Here is an 18,444-nt window from a genome sequence, read left to right as displayed (position 1 = left end):
TTACATTAAGTGATATGTATATATATATATATATATATATATATATATATATATATATATATCGAATATATATACAAATGTCATTTACATATTTTAGTTTGTCAAGAGATTTGAAGGCCATGTGCATAGCCTACATGCTCTATAGCCTACGTAAGAACGAGCCAATGATTGAATCTGGAATAAAGCAAAATAACTGAGAAAAATTAGAATTAGTCCTCAGATGCATGTCCGTATTTTATTGCAAAAAAATCTAGCATTAATTCGATCTCAAACGGATTCATTTAAATAAGTCATTACAACACCACCTGCCTGATATTCACCAACATGGCTGAACGACAGGTTTGCGACTATACGATTTCGGGAAACAGTAATGACTAGCTAGCTGATTTGTTCAACGATGCATTGTACTATGGTAGTGAAGCAACGGGTTACCTCGTTGTACAGGAAACGCACCCCAGAGTCGCTGAGCCGAAGATGTGTTTAGCGCGAGATCACTGAGTTCTACACTTTCGCGATCCTGTCATTAGGTAGTAACTATATGCAAATAAGAGATTCACTGCACTAATCCACTAATATTGTTCTCAATGACAGACGTAGCAGCGAATAGGCCTTCCTCACAGAAAGCGTTAGGCCAACAGATTAAACCACAAGTTCTTCTCCTCTTTTATTAAGACATAATATCGTGATCTTTATGTCTTAATTTACTTAACTATATTTTACTTTCTACTTTAGACCATAGACATTTAGAGGAACAGGCAGGCCTACAACCCCAATAATTAGAAATGGCCAAATTGCGAATTCCAAAAACTAAGCTTAATTTTAACGGTGAAAGAGTGCGCGGTAAGATGTAAGTAGCTAAACATTTTGGCTATTATTTGACAACTGTTTTACGATAGAAATGTTCAACGACTGACAATAATATTAGGTGATGCAAAATATAAATTTTCTTAATATTCGTTTTAAATTGAAAATGTGCTATCATATGATTCATGTAATTCATAAGTGACTGCGACAAGACAAGAAACGTTTTGCGATTACGATTAAGAGTGAATGTGTGGATATTTTATAATACAAATATTATATTAATATTATAATAATTAATTAATTCCTTTAAATAAAAAGAACAATTACCGAATTTTAGTCGAATATCCGCTGATCCTAGAACCGCCCCTGGTGCGAGCACGGTTTATAACCCTGGGTAAACAGCTGTCCTAACCCCGCTTCTAAGTTACAAGTGTGAAACGTTCCTTTAGAACGACGATAACCCGGGGTTCAGAGCAGACTGAAAAGTCCTACTGTGTTTTTAGACAAATAGGCCATAACATTTCTGACCAACACTTTCTGCTCTCACAGAAGGCTACTAAGAAACTTTTGGAAAAAGTCATGATCATGGATTACTCACCTTCATAACCAAACAAACAGGAGTTCAGTACAAATGAGGACGTTCAATACAACACAGTAACTACAACAAGAACGTTAGTTTTATGGCTGAGAACAAAAATGGTTTTATTTGAGCTCCTTTTAAAACAGTCATCCATACATCATAGTCAGTGGTCTCTCGCAGATCATTTTACATATTACACATACATATTACACTTTGCAATAATAGGCTTAGTTCAACGTTCAAAAAAATCAATGCTGTCCACAAAAAAAAAAAAAAAAAAAAAAACCTTTACTGAAGCACAGATTTATTTACACAGAAAAGTGGTATAAATAGAGCAAAGGAGAAAAACAAATGGGCACATGTGTTAGTATCATTAGAAATGCAAAGCAGTTTAGAAAAAAGAAAACTATAGCTGTCACCCTGTTGAAAAAACATTATGTAAAATGTTTTGAGACAGACAAATGTAATTTCTTGTAATGCACATTTATTTTAATTATACATAACAGGATCATCTATGCAGATGACATTGACATTCCCTCATCCGCCTTATAACTGTAAATTTTGCACATTGCAGTGTTATTACATTATTGTATTGTATTAGGGACATATGGTAATGGTATTGGGGACAGCATTTTTAAATCTAAAAGACCCTTTACATCATTTTCATGATTCCATTACACAATTATAATAAACTCATACCTGCTCTACCAAAGGTAGTACTGGAACTGTGTAACCTGTGCTTCCTCTTAGCACAAGTAAGCTGTATGTAATGAGAACTCATTAATGTAAATGACTTTGGTTTCAATTGCATCCAGTGATCTTTCTGAGCAACCTGCACATAGTCAGAATGCATTACACCACTGAATTCCCTTAAGCTCTACTAGATTAAAGATTATGTTATTCAAAGGGAATATTTCACAAGGTAATGGCTATATATATATATATATATATATATATATATATATATACTGTGCAAAAGTCTTAGACCACCACCAGTTTTGTTGTTTTAGCAATCTTTTAATGACCTTCCATGTTTATTTTTTGGTCTCTTTATTAAGATACAAACAGAAAATACAAGAAATGTACACAACATGTACAAAAATTAATGAATAATAAAAAAAAAACAATCAGAACAAAATGGCTTATTTAAGCAAGAATCAATATTTAGTGTGATTTCCTGGAATTCTTCCAGTTTGTCAAAGACGAAACTCTGAGAAACTTTTCATCAGATATCAAATTTTGAAAGTTTTCTTGGCCTTCTAGTTCTTTTCCATCCCATTTAGGTTTAAGAGAGGTTTAAAAATGTAAAAGTGCAGAATGTTTTCTGTGATGGGTAGGTTTAGGGGTAGTGTAGGGGGATAGAATGTACAGTTTGTACAATATAAAAACCATTACGCCTATGGAATGTCCTCATTTTGATAGCAAAACAAACCTGTGTGTGTGTGTGTGTGTGTGTGTGTGTGTGTGTGTGTTTGTGACATATCAGGACACAAATTTGTATAATGACACGGGTATGACATAGGTATTACAAGGAGAGGGTGACTTATGAGGATATTACCCCATGTCCCCATTTTTCAAAAGGCTTATAAATCATAGAGAATGAGTTTTTTTTTTTTTTTTTTTTTTTTTGAGAAAGTAAAACTGTGCAGTTTTCTGTGATGGGTAGGTTTAGGGGTAGTGTAGGGGGATAGAAAATACGGTTTGTACAGTATAAAAACCATTACGCCTATGGAATGTCCCCACAATTCACAAAAACAAACCTGTGTGTGTGTGTGTGTGTGTGTGTGTGAGAGAGAATGAGAGAGAGAGAGAGAGAGAGAGAGAGAGACTATAATTCTAATTTGAATGCAAGGATGTATTAAAATGAATTGAATTTCAAAGGTGTTTTACTAGGAAAGCAAAGTGTATCAAGATAAACATTTAATGTTAGCTTTTCAGAAATTTTTGAAAATAAACAACTATAGTACATAGCTTATAGTAAAGAATAATCATTATCGTAAAGAATATAAATCCCTATCTTTAAAAAAAATCCACTCAATAAAAGAAGCATATACAAAAGGACTGAAGGATGAATTAGAATAGTTGTTTTGTGATTACAGCAGTACCTCATCTCAAGGTCAATACACAAAGGCACTTGTACATGCCAACAAGAGAGTATCATCTGAGAGTAAACTGAAAACATGTTAAACAATAAAGTCTTATCTTTTACATGAGATTGCCACAACAAACATAACATTATATTCTTTTATAAAACAAAAATATACAGACATCTTCATATGAACTGTGAATAATTTCTTCATATTTTACACAATATTATACACATATACACAAATACATAAACAAATATACATGTTTAAACACTATCTGCATCAGTAATGACACTGTAATAGTGAAAGTAATAGTTACTGAACAGAGTTTACTGTTGTATTTTTTTTTTTTTTTTTTTTTTTTTTTTTTTTTTACAAAGCTAGCTTGCTTGTAGACTGTCTTCAGCATTTCTAATTTATTAGCTTGTCAAGTTGGTTAGTGAAGTGGCGGTAGCGTACACTAACACGTTTGTGCTGAGACTGACAGATAACAGACTTTGTGAACAATACATTAAGTTGTCTGTGCATAGTTCAGTAACTGAGGTAATACGTTTAAATTTGTGTTGATAATATAAGCGCACAGCAGCAGATGTGAGGTCACTGAACTAGCGTTATATTTGAGTCTCTTGAGAGCAATTTCAGATTAAAGCTAGAGGTCTCCTCCATTAAAAATGCAAGCATGAAAGCCGCCTCTCTGTTTTGTTACCACTTTTAAAACTAAGCCTCTGATAGAAAAACGAGGCAGACCAAGTTGCAACAGTTTAAGTGTAAAATGATGCATTTCTTTGAACAAACTTATGTCATTATATATATTTTTTTCTTATGCAGTGATTCTTTTATTAAGTTACATCACAAGTGTAAAAAAATAACAGACGTGGGTGTTAATTAGGTCTCAGAGAACCTCATGTTGTTCATCAAATCAGGTTCAGCAGTTTTATGCTATATTATATTACATTAAGGTCACATGTGCTGTTAAAATGTTTTCACTCTGTCATAAACAATTTCATACCATTTCAAAGCTGCAAAAAAATATATAATAAAATAAAAAAATAAAAAAATGAAGGGGAAACTTCAGATGAACTGATCACATGCATTTTTCCTACATGTGTTTTAAGTATTCACAGTCGGTCTTTTATATGTATCATTGCACCTCAAATCTAATTTTGAAAATATAAATTAAATTCTTTAGCCAACTGTCAATTTTATTATCTTAAAGCCGGTACAACAACAATAAACAAACACAAAAATCACTAAAGTAAAACACAATCATTAGTAAGCAGAACGATTTCCGTAAAAACAGAAATTATCAATCACTTTTAAAGTATATTTATAATTAACATTAATTTGAAACTTAATAGAAACGAATTACCTATTTGCGCAGCAATATTCCATGACATAGGGAAAAGTGTTTCCGTCTTCCTTCTTTAATTCAATAGCACAAATAGCTCTGCCTACCACGATAAATTTTAAACATAGCTACTCTATTCTCAAACACCTTCGCAAAGCCTGTATTATAGCATTGCTTTGTAATGTAAAAAAAAAATAATAATATATATATATATATATAAATAACATGTAAACTAATAAGCCTTTTTCATATATATAAATCTGGAGATGGTATTGTCTCTACAGCGCCCGGTGTTCTGCAACCTATTAGCATCATTTCGTCCATCGAGTTCCATTAATTACATTTGAATGAAAACTTGCGCGGAAGAATAAGATTTTGGAGAGGCCTGCCAGATACTTGCTCCTCTTGGGAGGACCTTTAACCTTCTTAACGGTGGGTATGCAGTACTTAAAGGCTGCTTTTTACTACAACTGGGAAGCTGGGACGTGCACCTGCCTGCTTGTAGTACAAAATGGTCGACATCAGCGAAATGGTAATTGCTTTAGCCTATGCAGGATTCTTAGATTACTGTATGCTGATTAAAGGGCGAATTACAACATTTGATAAGAGCAATCTTTTATTTTTATTATACATATTAAAATTTCCTTACTTTAATTGCACAGTGTGTCTGCGCATTGCATCCGTCTTGGATGTTAGCCTAACTTAAGCAGATGAACAATAATATAATTAATTTCCTTACTATTGTGAGATATTTTTGAGATATTTATATTCGTAATAAAAAAATGACTTAAAATGGCATGTAATGTTGCTTCTAGACTGCGTTTAGACAAGACAAAGAGATAACCGTCATATAAAGGATTATAAAGATATTAGATGTGTTTTGAAGGCTGAGATTTGCACTTCTGTTATATATCAACGACTTGTGAATATTTAAATAACATTTTGCAAAAACAGAAGAGCGTCTAAAGAATCTGATGCCTTTAATGTTAATATATTAATAAATTACCTAAATATAAAACAAAAGCTACATTTCTTCTTACAACACAAATATTAATGCAAATCGGTGGCTAAATGAGAATGGAACTTTTACATCTTAGTTACCATGAAATTGAAAATACTAACATGTAGATGTAAACTGCTCAATATTAGCTACTTTATGTGTTACTAAAATGTAAACGCCTTAGTTAAAATGTTGCTGATAGTTTGTGCAAGATCTTGTCTGAAAATGGCAGGCCTTATTAGCCTACACCTGGGCAAATCGTGTTCGTTGGCGGTTACATCTAGAGACTTAGCCTACATAAAAAACATGAGAGATCACCCATGTAGGAACAACCTTGCTGTTATTTGATTATGGATTTTTGAATCTTCTTTGAGTTGCAACGATAACAGCGTTTTTAACCTTAGACGTACATCTACCAAACTGTTTCTTTAGATGAAACAGCAAATGTCGCTAGTTATTTTTGCCTCAAAACAAGCAGATGAATTGAACGTGCCCTACTTTTGTTCAGGCTCTAACAAAATTAATAATAATTAAAAAAAAAATTATACGCTGATCTTAATTAACATAATTGTCCTCTAAATTGATTAAACAAATAGTCGCGCGATGTGGAGTATCATGATTCCATGTCCTATCTTAATTCTTCATTTTGATACATTGATTTACCCCGGAGGAAACTATAGGCTATGACATGGGCAACAACAGAATTGTAATTACAACAAATATTGAAACGTGATATCTAATGTCGTGATTTCTGTAGATGTTTTAGCCTATTTATTCAGTGGACTTGAAACACTGACCTGCGGTGCGCCTTGACCAGAAATGTAGCCTATTCTTTATAAAACAACAGCTAGACCAGAGTTTGTTCGTGAAGTTTAAAATCTTCATAACACATTTTGAGGTGTTTTAGATTACATTATGCGATGCCATTAAATTGTATACACTATATTATCACTCCGAGCCCTTTGTGTCTACAGCAAAGTACACATTAACTTATTTTGGACACTTTGTTCCGCAGTCGGATCTGTGAGATAATGGGTCAGGACCTCAGCTCTTACTCCAGGCTCTCTTTCCCCCGACTGACCCTTGATCCATCAAGCACTCCAGTGGACACATGTGTTTGCCCATTCACTCCAAGGCTTAACTATACGCTCTGCTTTAAATGAGAATGGTTGTTTATAGAAGGCAACGAATTGCAAGGTGTAAACCAAACGTAAATGAAAATAAACCGCAGATAAAAGAATAACGTTCACAGGAATACTGCACGCCATGCCTTTTATTTTGATGGCAAGCCAATTACCAACAGCTCTTGTCATGCATTAAAGGAGAAGAAGGGTCATAGGTGACAGCTATCTCAATGTCAAACAGAAACAAAACTGCACAGATCGACATACATTTTTTTTTACATGCACACACTTAGAAACGCGTAATCAGTTTAACTGAGAAATAACAGAATTCCGTTCCAGTCAAAGCACATTAAAACAAATCAAAGCACGGTAATAGGCTATTTATTTTATAACGTTTAACACATTCACCGAGTAATGCAACTGAACGGGAAAACAATTTTATTAAAGTAAAAAGACATGCATTAGAATAATTCATAATATACTGAATGAACAAATTTATATAGCTATATGTATATTAAAATCTACCTCAAAAGCAATACATATGCAATTGCATTCATGTTTCAGTTTCAGGCTGTTACTCGTTCATTAGCTACTTTTAGATAATTCGATATTTTTTTTATGTTATCTTATTATTTTTCTTATTTTTCCGGGACTAACATTGCACCCTCCCACATATACGCACACATTGCATTTATGAAACATATTTACAGAGAAATTCCGCACGTTCCTAAACTTCGAAAGGATTAAAACAGAGCAATCCATCTAAACTAAACACGGCAAACACGGTGCCTTCAATGCAACGAAAAGCGATTAATTTCATACGGCAACCTGTTTCAGTACCTGAGCAATTGTTGTCCAGTATATCCCATTTCTGATGATAGATTTTGCATTTGTTCCTTCCTCATTGAAGTATAACCTACAAACAAAACATCTTAGTGTTTTTTCTCTTTTCTTGAGTTACTTTGTATACTTGAAATGCTAAGCGGTCACCCGTCCAGTGGTTTCTCCACCATCAGACTGAGGCGGTTGCTTGGCCCTCGGTCATGCTCTCTGCCTTAATATTCCACAAGGTTGAGTGGCCCTCATTTACCTAATGGATCAGGCGCACAAAACCTTAGACGAGTTTCTCGCTCTGTGAGTCACAAGCCAAACTTTATGTGATGCTTCTATCTGGCTGGTCTCAGAATGAACCCAAATTAAACATACCGACAAGTAAGCACTTAAATGTGATTTGATGAACTTTTAGTAGTCAGAAGAAAATGCTGGATGTTAGTGTTTGTTTTGCGTTGTAAATTTACAAAAAATAGTGTAGAAAAAAAAAAAGTGCCAAACCTGAAAGTACTTAAAGAAATGGCACCTTCCATAGGCTACTTGTATAGTATATCCAAGTGTGTGAGACCATGCAGCATCCACCCACGTGGTCGTGTTAGACAGAGGGGTGTTCAATATGAATGATGGATACAGGCATGGAAATGTTTCTTGTTCTTAAACTTGTAACATTAAAGCACCATAAGAGTACAATCGTGAGTTATCTTTGTTTCCTTGCGCACTTAAAATGGAGAGCCTTACTTTTATATGAATTTATAATGAATTTATATGAATATCAGTGCCAAAATTAGGCCACACAGAACGTGAACTTTAATTGCAATATTACAGACCTGCTCACATTCGTGAGGTTATTGACCCAGAAGGAGTAATATCGATTTGAAACAAGGTCGAGTGAATTAAGCAGGTAAAATGAACCTATTATCATATTTATACTGTGATTATAACGGCTTCGTGTGTTGGGGAAAAAAATACCGGACACAATTTGTTTTATAAACTGAACAATTTAAAGATTTTCTTTTTTTTTTTTTTTTACAATTTGACATCCTTCATAAGCTTATATATTTATGACAGAGACACGTTTCCCTTAATGTAAAGTTATAGTTCTATATAGGTAATACAAAATGGCTATTGTTTAAAAACTGTGTTTTTTAAAAAACAGTCGTATTTGTAATGTGGATTTTATGAGGACATATTTTTACTATGATCTAATTTGGGAGAGACCCTCACCGCTGGCACAAAATGATGCTTAAGACGCATAAATTAGGTCATAGACTGGAGGGGGTCTTCATTGTGCCACTCTGATAGCACGCACTGGCGCTTATGACTCTCGGAGAGCTCTCAAAGTTGGAAAAAGTATGGAATTCCCTATTGACGCAGATTAACAGTGCCTAAAAAGAAAAAGAAGAAGAAGGAGAAGTAGACTTCAGACAAACATCGCCTCAATTCAATATGAATAAGCTTTTTAGGGACGACGTTAGATTCGTGTATTGCACAGTTAAAAAAAGGAGAAATATAGCCATTGAAAATGTTCAATCGGCATGATGATAAATGTAATGCGAAACTAACAACATTTTTTCTCAATTATCTTGCTGAGATGTCAATGACTATTGTTTGCTGGTCTAGGGAGTCGCTCCGCCCCTCATGTTTGTCGTAAATCTGGCGCCTGGCTACAATAAACCTGAGATAAGAGTGGCCAGGGCTCGCCTCCTTCTCCAAGGCGATCAATCGGATCTCAGGCATACTACAAGCACTCTCTTACGTCGACGTCCACGAGAACAGAGCTGATACAACAACACGGCTGAGCTCCACCACCAAATATCTATCTGCTTTCTGAACCATGTCGCTGAGCCCAAAGCACACGACACCTTTTTCAGTGACAGATATTTTGAGCCCAATTGAGGAGACTTACAAGAAGTTTAGTGGCATGGAGAGCACTGGAAACCTCACATCTCCATTGGGAGCGTACCGGCAACCTCAGGTGTCCCAGACTGGCATGCAGCAACACTCTATGGGCCACAACGCCACTGTGGCGACCACCTACCATATGCCACACTCCGTTTCCCAATTCTCGCACAGTGCAATGGGGGGCTACTGCAATGGCAGCATTGCCAACATGGGGGACCTACCCTCTTACCAAGAAACTATGAGAAACAGCGCAGCAGCAACAGGGTGGTACGGCGCCAATCCTGACCCTAGATACTCAACAAGTAAGTTCTTATACATTATTTTGATATATATCTCTCAAAGTGTTTCTCATTGGTTTTGTGTACTTATTTACTGAGTTTCGGGCGAGTTTGCCTTAGTTTTTCGCATCAGTAAAATTGCATTCAAAGTACGTATTATAATGTCGCCTCTTATAATGTTATTGCTGATTTGTAGATTCCTGCTTATGTTTGTTACAATTGAAACGTTTATAATTGCATTCATTTGTGCAGGCGTAAATGCTGCATTTTCAAGAAACACATTATTAATAACTTAGCCCAACACTGCTACTAATTGAATGGCCGTACATCTGTTATGCATATTTTGAAGTTTCTAGATTCATGGGACCTTCCACAGGTATGAACATGACAGGAATGGGCACGCTGACAGGCATGGCCGACACCACCAAATCCATCCCACCTCTGCACGCAGCTCCAAGGAGGAAACGACGGGTGCTCTTCTCTCAAGCACAAGTCTACGAGCTGGAAAGGAGATTTAAGCAACAGAAATACCTTTCAGCGCCCGAGAGGGAACACCTGGCTAGTATGATACATCTAACCCCGACGCAGGTCAAGATCTGGTTTCAGAATCATCGCTACAAGATGAAACGGCAGGCCAAGGACAAAGCAGCACAGCAGCTTCAACAGGAGGGCAACCTGTGTCAACAGCAGCAGTCGCCGAGGAGAGTGGCTGTCCCTGTCTTAGTGAAGGACGGCAAGCCTTGTCAAAACGGCTCCAACACACCGACGCCAAACCAGCAGCAAATGCAGCAGCAGCAAAACGGTTCCGGGGTCGTGCTTCCTACCTCGAGTAATTCTATGAACCAACACCAAACCCAGCAGGTCAACGCACTGGTTCAGGCCCAAGACCTGGAGGAAATGTCCCCCAGTCCCCCGTCACTTCACTCGCAGATGAACAACATGGGACAGATAGACACCTCTGTAGATTACACAAATAACATGGTCACGTCGAATCTGCTTTATGGCAGAACGTGGTAAGACAGACCGCCTTTTCTTTTCTTCGTTTTTCCACAAACTTTACTCTGAATTAAGAACTGCGCGTGAGGCCGAAAGCAGACCGTGCATCCGTGTGAAGATTTAAAGCGGGTGATCGGATCGAAGGAGCACGTTTTTTGGGGGAAATTTACCACTTTGTTTTTCTAGAAAAAAAACACAAAAACAAACAGTTTTCGTGGTCACAATTTTCTACAATGACCCTTCTATTCGTTATGGACAAAATAACAATTTCTAGCCTCGCGCTGTATGTTTTGGACTTCCTTTTGTTGTTCTAGTAGAAGGTTGTCTGTTGTTAAACAAAATTGCTGCTCCACATCTATGGCAATGCCAGGACACGGGAAGCAATGTTTCATATTTCAGGTATGAACTTCTAGCAAGAACTGAAAAAGTTCCCAGATCATAATAAATGCCTGAACGTGCGACTATTGTAAAAACTAATGTATTGATTTAGAGAAATGAAAAGTAGGGACTGTATATTTGTCTAACACTTAAGTTTCTGTTTACTTGTAATATAAATGTTTGAGTCTTTTCGTTGGTCATTTATTCTATTCTTTTTTTTTTCTTTCTTTCATTTTTTTTTCTTTTCTTTTTTTTTTTGGTAAGTTAAAACAAAGACACAAAGACGATGGCTGCTGTATATGTTTCAAACCAATTGAACGTTAACAATAAATCAATTAAACTGCACGCCATTGTTGGGGAATTAATGTGTGTAGAGTAATCTCTGTGAAGAGCGTTTTCATTAAATTAATATTTGAAAATACATTTAATATTAAAAGTCGATGGAAGGAAACTTTTCACTGATTTTGAGAGGAAGAAGCCTATGCAATATTTAGATACAAACAAATGTAAAGTCTACCATTTACTACTAAATTTGCGTCCAGAGATAATTATTTGCGATAAATTTATTTCAGTTGCTAATCATAATTTAAGTTTATCTCAAACCTACCGGACACAAAAAAAGTTATAGTAATAGTAATTAATGAATGATTAATAATTAATAACAATAACAACGAAGTAACATACACAGAATTACCCGTGCCACCTATAGGTTCTATAATTTTATATTACGCAAAAGACAAAATGATATTTTTGGTCATCTGTTGGTTCATTTTATTTAACGTGTATGGTATTTAAGTGTCTGTATATGTTAAAACACGAAAATAAAACTGCATATACATGTTTAGAGTTCTATATTATCTATACTATTTCTATGTACTTATTATTGAAAGTATTTAAAGTTTAGTTAAGCAATAAATAGGTTAGTTTAATTTTTAATAGTTTTGTTCATTTATATCCGAATTCACGGGAGTTAAGTAATATTATAGATTGACAATAAAAGTTAATGCGAATAAGCAGAATTTATTCAACACGATTTACAATTATGTATTCATATATATATATATATATATATATATATATATATATATATATATATATATATATATATATATATATATATATATATAATTTTAGGAGTAAGCGAGTAAAGCAGATGTTATGGATATTTAAGTATAAATATAAAAAGCAGAATGCGAGTTTAATACTAACTCACATGCAGTAGCCTAATGAATCATACTTGCAATACATGAAATTATCCAGCAAATCTCAGAAATATCGGACATTGATTTGGGCACGTCATATAAAAGAAAAAAATCAAATAAGATTAAATGAAAATAGGAAACTGGTGATTCTTGAATATTAGCTTGTTCTTTTCTTTTTCTTCTTCTGAAAGTGCTATGAGTCTTTCCAAAGTTATGTAAAGTGATTCAATGACAAGAACGGAAATTGGAAACGAAACTGTCTTTTTACTATATTTTACGTTTTTTATTTTACTATTTAATATTATTTTATATGGAGTTAGTTCGTAATGCTAAAGAATCCTTTTGATCTCAATCAAAAGCAATCCAAAGGAAAACAAAGCGATGCCAGTGGATAGGAATCATATGAAATGTGAACGATGTCCTGTCCAAATGGATTTCTGTTGTTCAAATAGTGAAAAAGGGAACAGAAAACTTTTCAACAGTTAAGACAAAGTTATAGCAATCTCCACCAACCCAACATCAGGGCCTGTTTTTTCACAAGTACATGAACACCTTCCACATTGATACTGAATGAGGGGAAAATAAAGATATTTGGTGCAAAATATTTGGTGGTCATTATGACCTGATAGTAGTTACATTGGCCAAAGTGTTTCAAAACCTGATCTAATTATGACACTATTTTACTTGGCATTTGAAAGATTGAATGCATCTGCAAATTTCATCCAAATATTATGGTGTTTGAGGCAGAGGCAGGATTTAAAAGATAGACTAAAAGATGATGCAGCCTCATCTCTGCTAGTGTGTAATGCTGAGAAGCGAGAAGTCTTCAAGCCCTCCAAATCATTTTGTTTCAATATTTTGATCAATATAAAAACAGAATTTCATGTACACTTTAAAAGGTTTCAACAAATAACTAATTGTGGTGATGAAAAAGCTATATATAAAATGCAAATGACACAAAAACTATATAATGTTAGTACAATGTTATTACATACTAACAACCGAAAAACAAATAAGTTGAACAAATGCATGTATCAATGCATCCGTTAATTTAGATATGAGGTATTGCAGATCACAATTACAACCAAAATTGTCAACATTTTGGGTTTTTTATTGTTTAGTGTAGAGGTGCAAGCTCTTCTGCATATCTTGTTTGTTATAGCATAGTTAGCAAAAGCTTACTGAAAGTTGAGAATATATTTTTCAATATCTATTCAATGTCTGGAAAACACAACCGAGATTCAAAGAGATTTTAGTATTGCTTTTCTCAATCCTGCCATAGATTTCTTGGAGCTCCATTCTTCCCCACTAATTGCAGGATCTTAACAATTTCTTACCACTGAGTAATTTGAATCCAGCCCGAGGACCTTGTCTGTATTTTCCCTGGCCATTATTCTACTTAATATGTCAGAACGTCTGATCGCAGAGAAACCTTTTCAAGTTCTATTGATGTGTCTTTCAATTGACCATGGTGACCTAGCAACCTGGACAGCACTAATTGGCATAGGCAGCCTGACGTCAGTATTACAGTTTATGTGGGAACAAATATGTCCTGGAACAGTTTACAAAAGTACATAAACAAATATTTTGGGCCATTTATTTTTAATATAAAGACATATGGTTTAATTCCACTGTACTCTCTCTCTCTCTCTCATTTATATACTGACCATACTGATCAACCTTTTTAAAAGAATAATTTTATTATACATGCATACATTCATATTTTTTAAACATACTTTTGTAAAGCACACTGGCATACTTCAGAAATTGCATGAATGTGTCTGACGCCCTACCCCCACTTTGACACACACTCTTCTGTTTCTGTTGCGTGTTTCCAAACAAAAGTAGACACTTATGTGGTGCTTTGTGAATAGTTTACTTAATTGCATGGAACAGATAGTGGAATAAACCTCTATGCATTATTTATGCATTTTCTAAGTGAAAATATCTCTGTTTGTTGCAGTCAAGGTGGTGAAATGCGTTTTTGGATAAAGGCAGTACACTTTCCTCTCATAGAGGGCTAAACCTCACTTCACTATTTCATTGTAAGTCAGGAGAGGAGGTGGTTTTATGCTGTCAACCTGTTATATACAATAGTACAGGGTTGTTTAGTCTTGGTAGGGTGAGTTGAGGCACTGTGTTTTCATGTTAAGTATAAGAAACCATTAGCTTTGTAGTATCAAAGCAGACTGCATCCTAGAAAATGCAAACTGTCCTAATCTGAGCCATTTCAAACTGGGAGAAAATAGTGGGCAAATAGACATGCTCCAATACAATGAAAAATATTTCAAGGAGGTCAAGGGACTCTGAAAGCAATTCAATCTCTAATGGGTTTATAAAATTAAACAAAATTTGTCATCGTCTTTCTATAGAGGGATAAAATTGATATATATGTACATCCAGTGAGAAAATTATGCCATTCTCGGTCCAGAAATGTTTAAATCCATTGCTTGCTATGAATAACATTCCACCAACATTGTGCAGGCAATTCGCCTCTCTGAATTCTGTTTCATTTCACTATGTGAGAGAGGGAAAGCAAATTATAAAGAGAGAGAGAGAGAGAGATAGATAGAGAAGTGAGTGAGGGCAAGAGAAAGTTGTATCCCTTATTATCAAACCATGTCACATTCCCTCCAATGCCTGTCTGTGCAGCTCTGGCCAGTCAGTAATCCCTCTTCCAAGTTCCCCATGCATCTTATTCAGGCTGCTTATAAGTTGTTAAAGAAACTGTTTTCAATCACCACTAATAACTACTGACCTGGAGTGACACAGAGCCACAATAGCCCACCGAAGCCTGTGCAGTCCAACCAAAGAAGCTGATTAGTACTTCAAGAGGTCTAAAGCAAGAATCAATGGCTGGTCTGTCTCTCGCTGCCAGTCTCAGCACCGCTGTCATTATGGCTGTATGCCATTAGTTATGCCTCATTAATTTCGGCAAACACCACTCCAGAGAAATTTGTTTACCTTTAGACATCTAATATATGTGATATTATAGACCTTATTGGAATTGGATGGTTTAAAGATTTTGGCGGGGGACCCAAACTGAGCAGCAGGAAGTTGAAGAAGACCAACGGGGGTGTTTGACGGAAACATGAAGGTTAAAAGGAAGCGAAACATTATTTGATGTTTCCTAAATGATTTTTTCTTTCAAATATATGACCCTGGACCACAAAACCTGTCATAAGTCGCACGGGTATGTTTGTAGCAATAGCCAACAATACATCGTATAGGTCAAAATTATCGATTTTTCTTTTATGCCAAAAATCATTAGGATATTAAGTAAAGATCATGTTCCATGCAGGTATTTTGTAAATTTCCTACCATAAATATATCAAAAATGTATTTTTGTGAGTGGATATGCATTGCTAAGGACTTCATTTGGACAACTTTAAAGGCCATTTTCTCAATATTTAGATTTTTTTGCACTCTCAGATTCCAGATTTTCAAATAGTTGTGTCTTTGTCAAATATTGTCCTAATCTAACAAACCATACATCAATGGATTGATGTATTTATTCAGCTTTCAGATGATGTATAAATCTCAATTAAAAAAAAAAAAAAAAAAGACCCTTATGACTGGTTTTGTGGTCCAGGGTCACATATGTCTATTAGTCCAGCTTTAAAGCAACTATGGCCTTGTAATGTTTTTTCTAAGTGAATTATTTATTTATTTTTTGTTTGTTTAAGTTAATAGTTTCTGACTCTGTATCAAAATGTTTGATTGTGCACTAATCACACTGTCAAAGTGTGATGGAGTTTAAATAATGCAAATGTTCTTAATGAGTTCTTAATGACTCAATGAATGCATTGTGAATTCTTGCTACTGGAAATCCAACCTGTTCAAGCAGCGCATAGCCCTATTTCCAATGTGAAAATATCCGTTTTTAATGTATATGCTAAATCATTAATGAAATGTGTTACCATTAATCCGCATCTGATCTTTCTTTAGCATGAGCTTTGAATGAGACAATTGTGAAAATTTGTATGCCTTGATGAAAATGCTTCAGATGACAATGGGATTCTCAAGAGCCGAGAGTATCTGATTTGTATTCGGCTCCTAAAATTCAAATCAGGGTTGAATGGGCCACATTGTGAAGTGCTGAAGTATTCTAGGTCCCTGCAAGACTCTTACAATGCTACACTTTCTAACTAGCACACAGCTTCTTCCCAATCCACAGTTGCCAAGGCGATGGCCAGCTGCAAGACTGGGTCTTGTTTGTTTATAAGGGCAGGGGTGGATGGTGGTTCAAATGGAGGCAGGCAATAGCATGAATTGTTTGCGTGCAACCACTTGAGAAGTGTGAAAGGGAGGATTGATGTTGCATATGTTTACGTCCTGCTCTATTATGTGTATAACACTGCTGGATGGACGGAATCTGCTGAAATTCGTCTACCTGAGAACATACAACACAATCTCATGGTAATTCGTAACTATTTTACAATTTGGCGAATTGATGGCTAATTTGTATGATGTTGTCTGTTCTTACTGTTATTCCCCACTTAAGGTTATGTTTAGGGGTGGGGTGAAGTGTGGACCTTCTTGCTTACTTTTTCTAATTTCATGTTTAATCAAATCATATGTATGCAAATGAAACTGCCACTTTGTAAAACAGTTATGTTTTCTCTTGAGATCAGGTTGGTACATATACTATAAAAACAGAGATCCAACATATGACATGACAGCATTTATTATTATTAACCATCCATCCATCCATACATACATCTTCCTTCCTTCCACCCATGCATCCATCCATCCATCCTTCCTTCTTTCCTTCCATCCATCCATCCATCCATCCATCCATCCATCCAGCCATGATGCTTGTTTTGGTGGGTGAACAAACTCCACTCAGAAAGGCCTCCTTGTGCAGCGGGACTCAATCCGGGACATTCTTGCTGTGAGGCACTAATATTCATTTTTTTAGAAATATGTTTTAAGTGCAGTTTATACAGAAAATGACTTCACATCTTTTATTATGAACATGTTTTCATGATATTTTGTAGAGCAAAAAGTCAAACATGTTTGGTGTAAACATGGTATTCATAAAATGGCTGAAATTACAAAAAAAAAACCTGTTTGAAATAATCTTGTACTTAAAATGCCATTAAAAAGCAGTTTGTTTTTATAATAAATAAAAAAACAGTAAAATAAAGTAAAACATAAAATATTAACTTGTATTAGAGAGAATATTTTCACGCTTGTGTGTCAAGGTCTAAGCATTTCATAAAAATATCAAATATTAAATTTTATGACATGCCACAGTCAAATGGTAGAACCCAAAGAGAGCTTTATGATTCTCATAATTTCACAATCATACACTTTCTGAAAAACGTGCAAAAATGTACTAATGAAGTACCTTCATTGGAGTACAGTCACTGTAGTACCCTCAACCCTGTAATGTCTGAAATAATAATCAGAATGAATAGAATATATATATATATAATGTTTGCATATGTGTTTTTCTTATTGAGTATCATATTTGATACATCAGTTTTTTATGGCTGATATATAGTGAGAATATGGAGCTCATACTCAAGGAGGACAAAACCACCTCCATTTTTATTTTTAAGCACAAATATTTAGGAATAGGAATGTGGTGCAGATGTGGAAATCTATATGACCAAAAAGAAAGATGAAATTCTGATAGCTTGAAATGCAAATCAATGAGATCTTTAAAACTGTATAGCAGACCACTTACATAAAATGCATATACACATCAGATATCATCTGTAATGCAATACAATGATGATTGAGAGATGAACAAATAAACCTTCCTAAAAGCCTGATGGATCACATTTTATACTCACATTTGAACATGATTAACATGATCTTTCTAAAAGAAAAGAAAAGAAAAGAAAAGAAAAGAAAAGAAAAGAAAAGAAAAGAAAAGAAAAGAAAAGAAAAGAAAAGAAAAGAA

The 18,444-nt window shown here is 34.9% G+C and overlaps 1 protein-coding gene across 2 annotated transcripts; it reads left to right on the top strand.

The window, feature by feature from the left end:
• Positions 1–3,866: 3,866 nt before the first annotated feature.
• On the top strand, positions 3,867–11,673 carry nkx2.4a (NK2 homeobox 4a). 2 transcript variants are annotated; one of them, XM_048190542.1, is made up of 2 exons: positions 3,867–9,978; positions 10,331–11,673. In XM_048190542.1, the coding sequence occupies exons 1-2, from the start codon at positions 9,609–9,611 to the stop codon at positions 10,969–10,971; spliced, it is 1,011 nt and encodes a 336-aa protein (XP_048046499.1). In that variant the 5' UTR covers positions 3,867–9,608; the 3' UTR covers positions 10,972–11,673. The 2 variants fall into 2 exon arrangements, with proteins under 2 accessions (XP_048046499.1, XP_048046498.1); XM_048190541.1 differs by having other exon boundaries at positions 10,304–11,673.
• The last annotated feature ends 6,771 nt before the right edge of the window (positions 11,674–18,444 follow it).

The sequence above is a fragment of the Megalobrama amblycephala genome, linkage group LG5, assembly GCF_018812025.1.
Source record: "Megalobrama amblycephala isolate DHTTF-2021 linkage group LG5, ASM1881202v1, whole genome shotgun sequence".
NCBI lineage: Eukaryota > Metazoa > Chordata > Actinopteri > Cypriniformes > Xenocyprididae > Megalobrama > Megalobrama amblycephala.
Note: the sequence above shows the minus strand (reverse complement) of the source record. Positions and strands in the feature narration are given on the sequence as shown.

Bases quoted from the DNA above. Each gene is read 5' to 3' on its own strand.
- nkx2.4a (XM_048190541.1), top strand. From the start codon at position 9,609: ATGTCGCTGAGCCCAAAGCACACGACACCTTTTTCAGTGACAGATATT. The intron at 9,979-10,303 runs GTAAGTTCTTAT...CATATTTTGAAG, and splicing joins TGACCCTAGATACTCAACAA to TTTCTAGATTCATGGGACCT.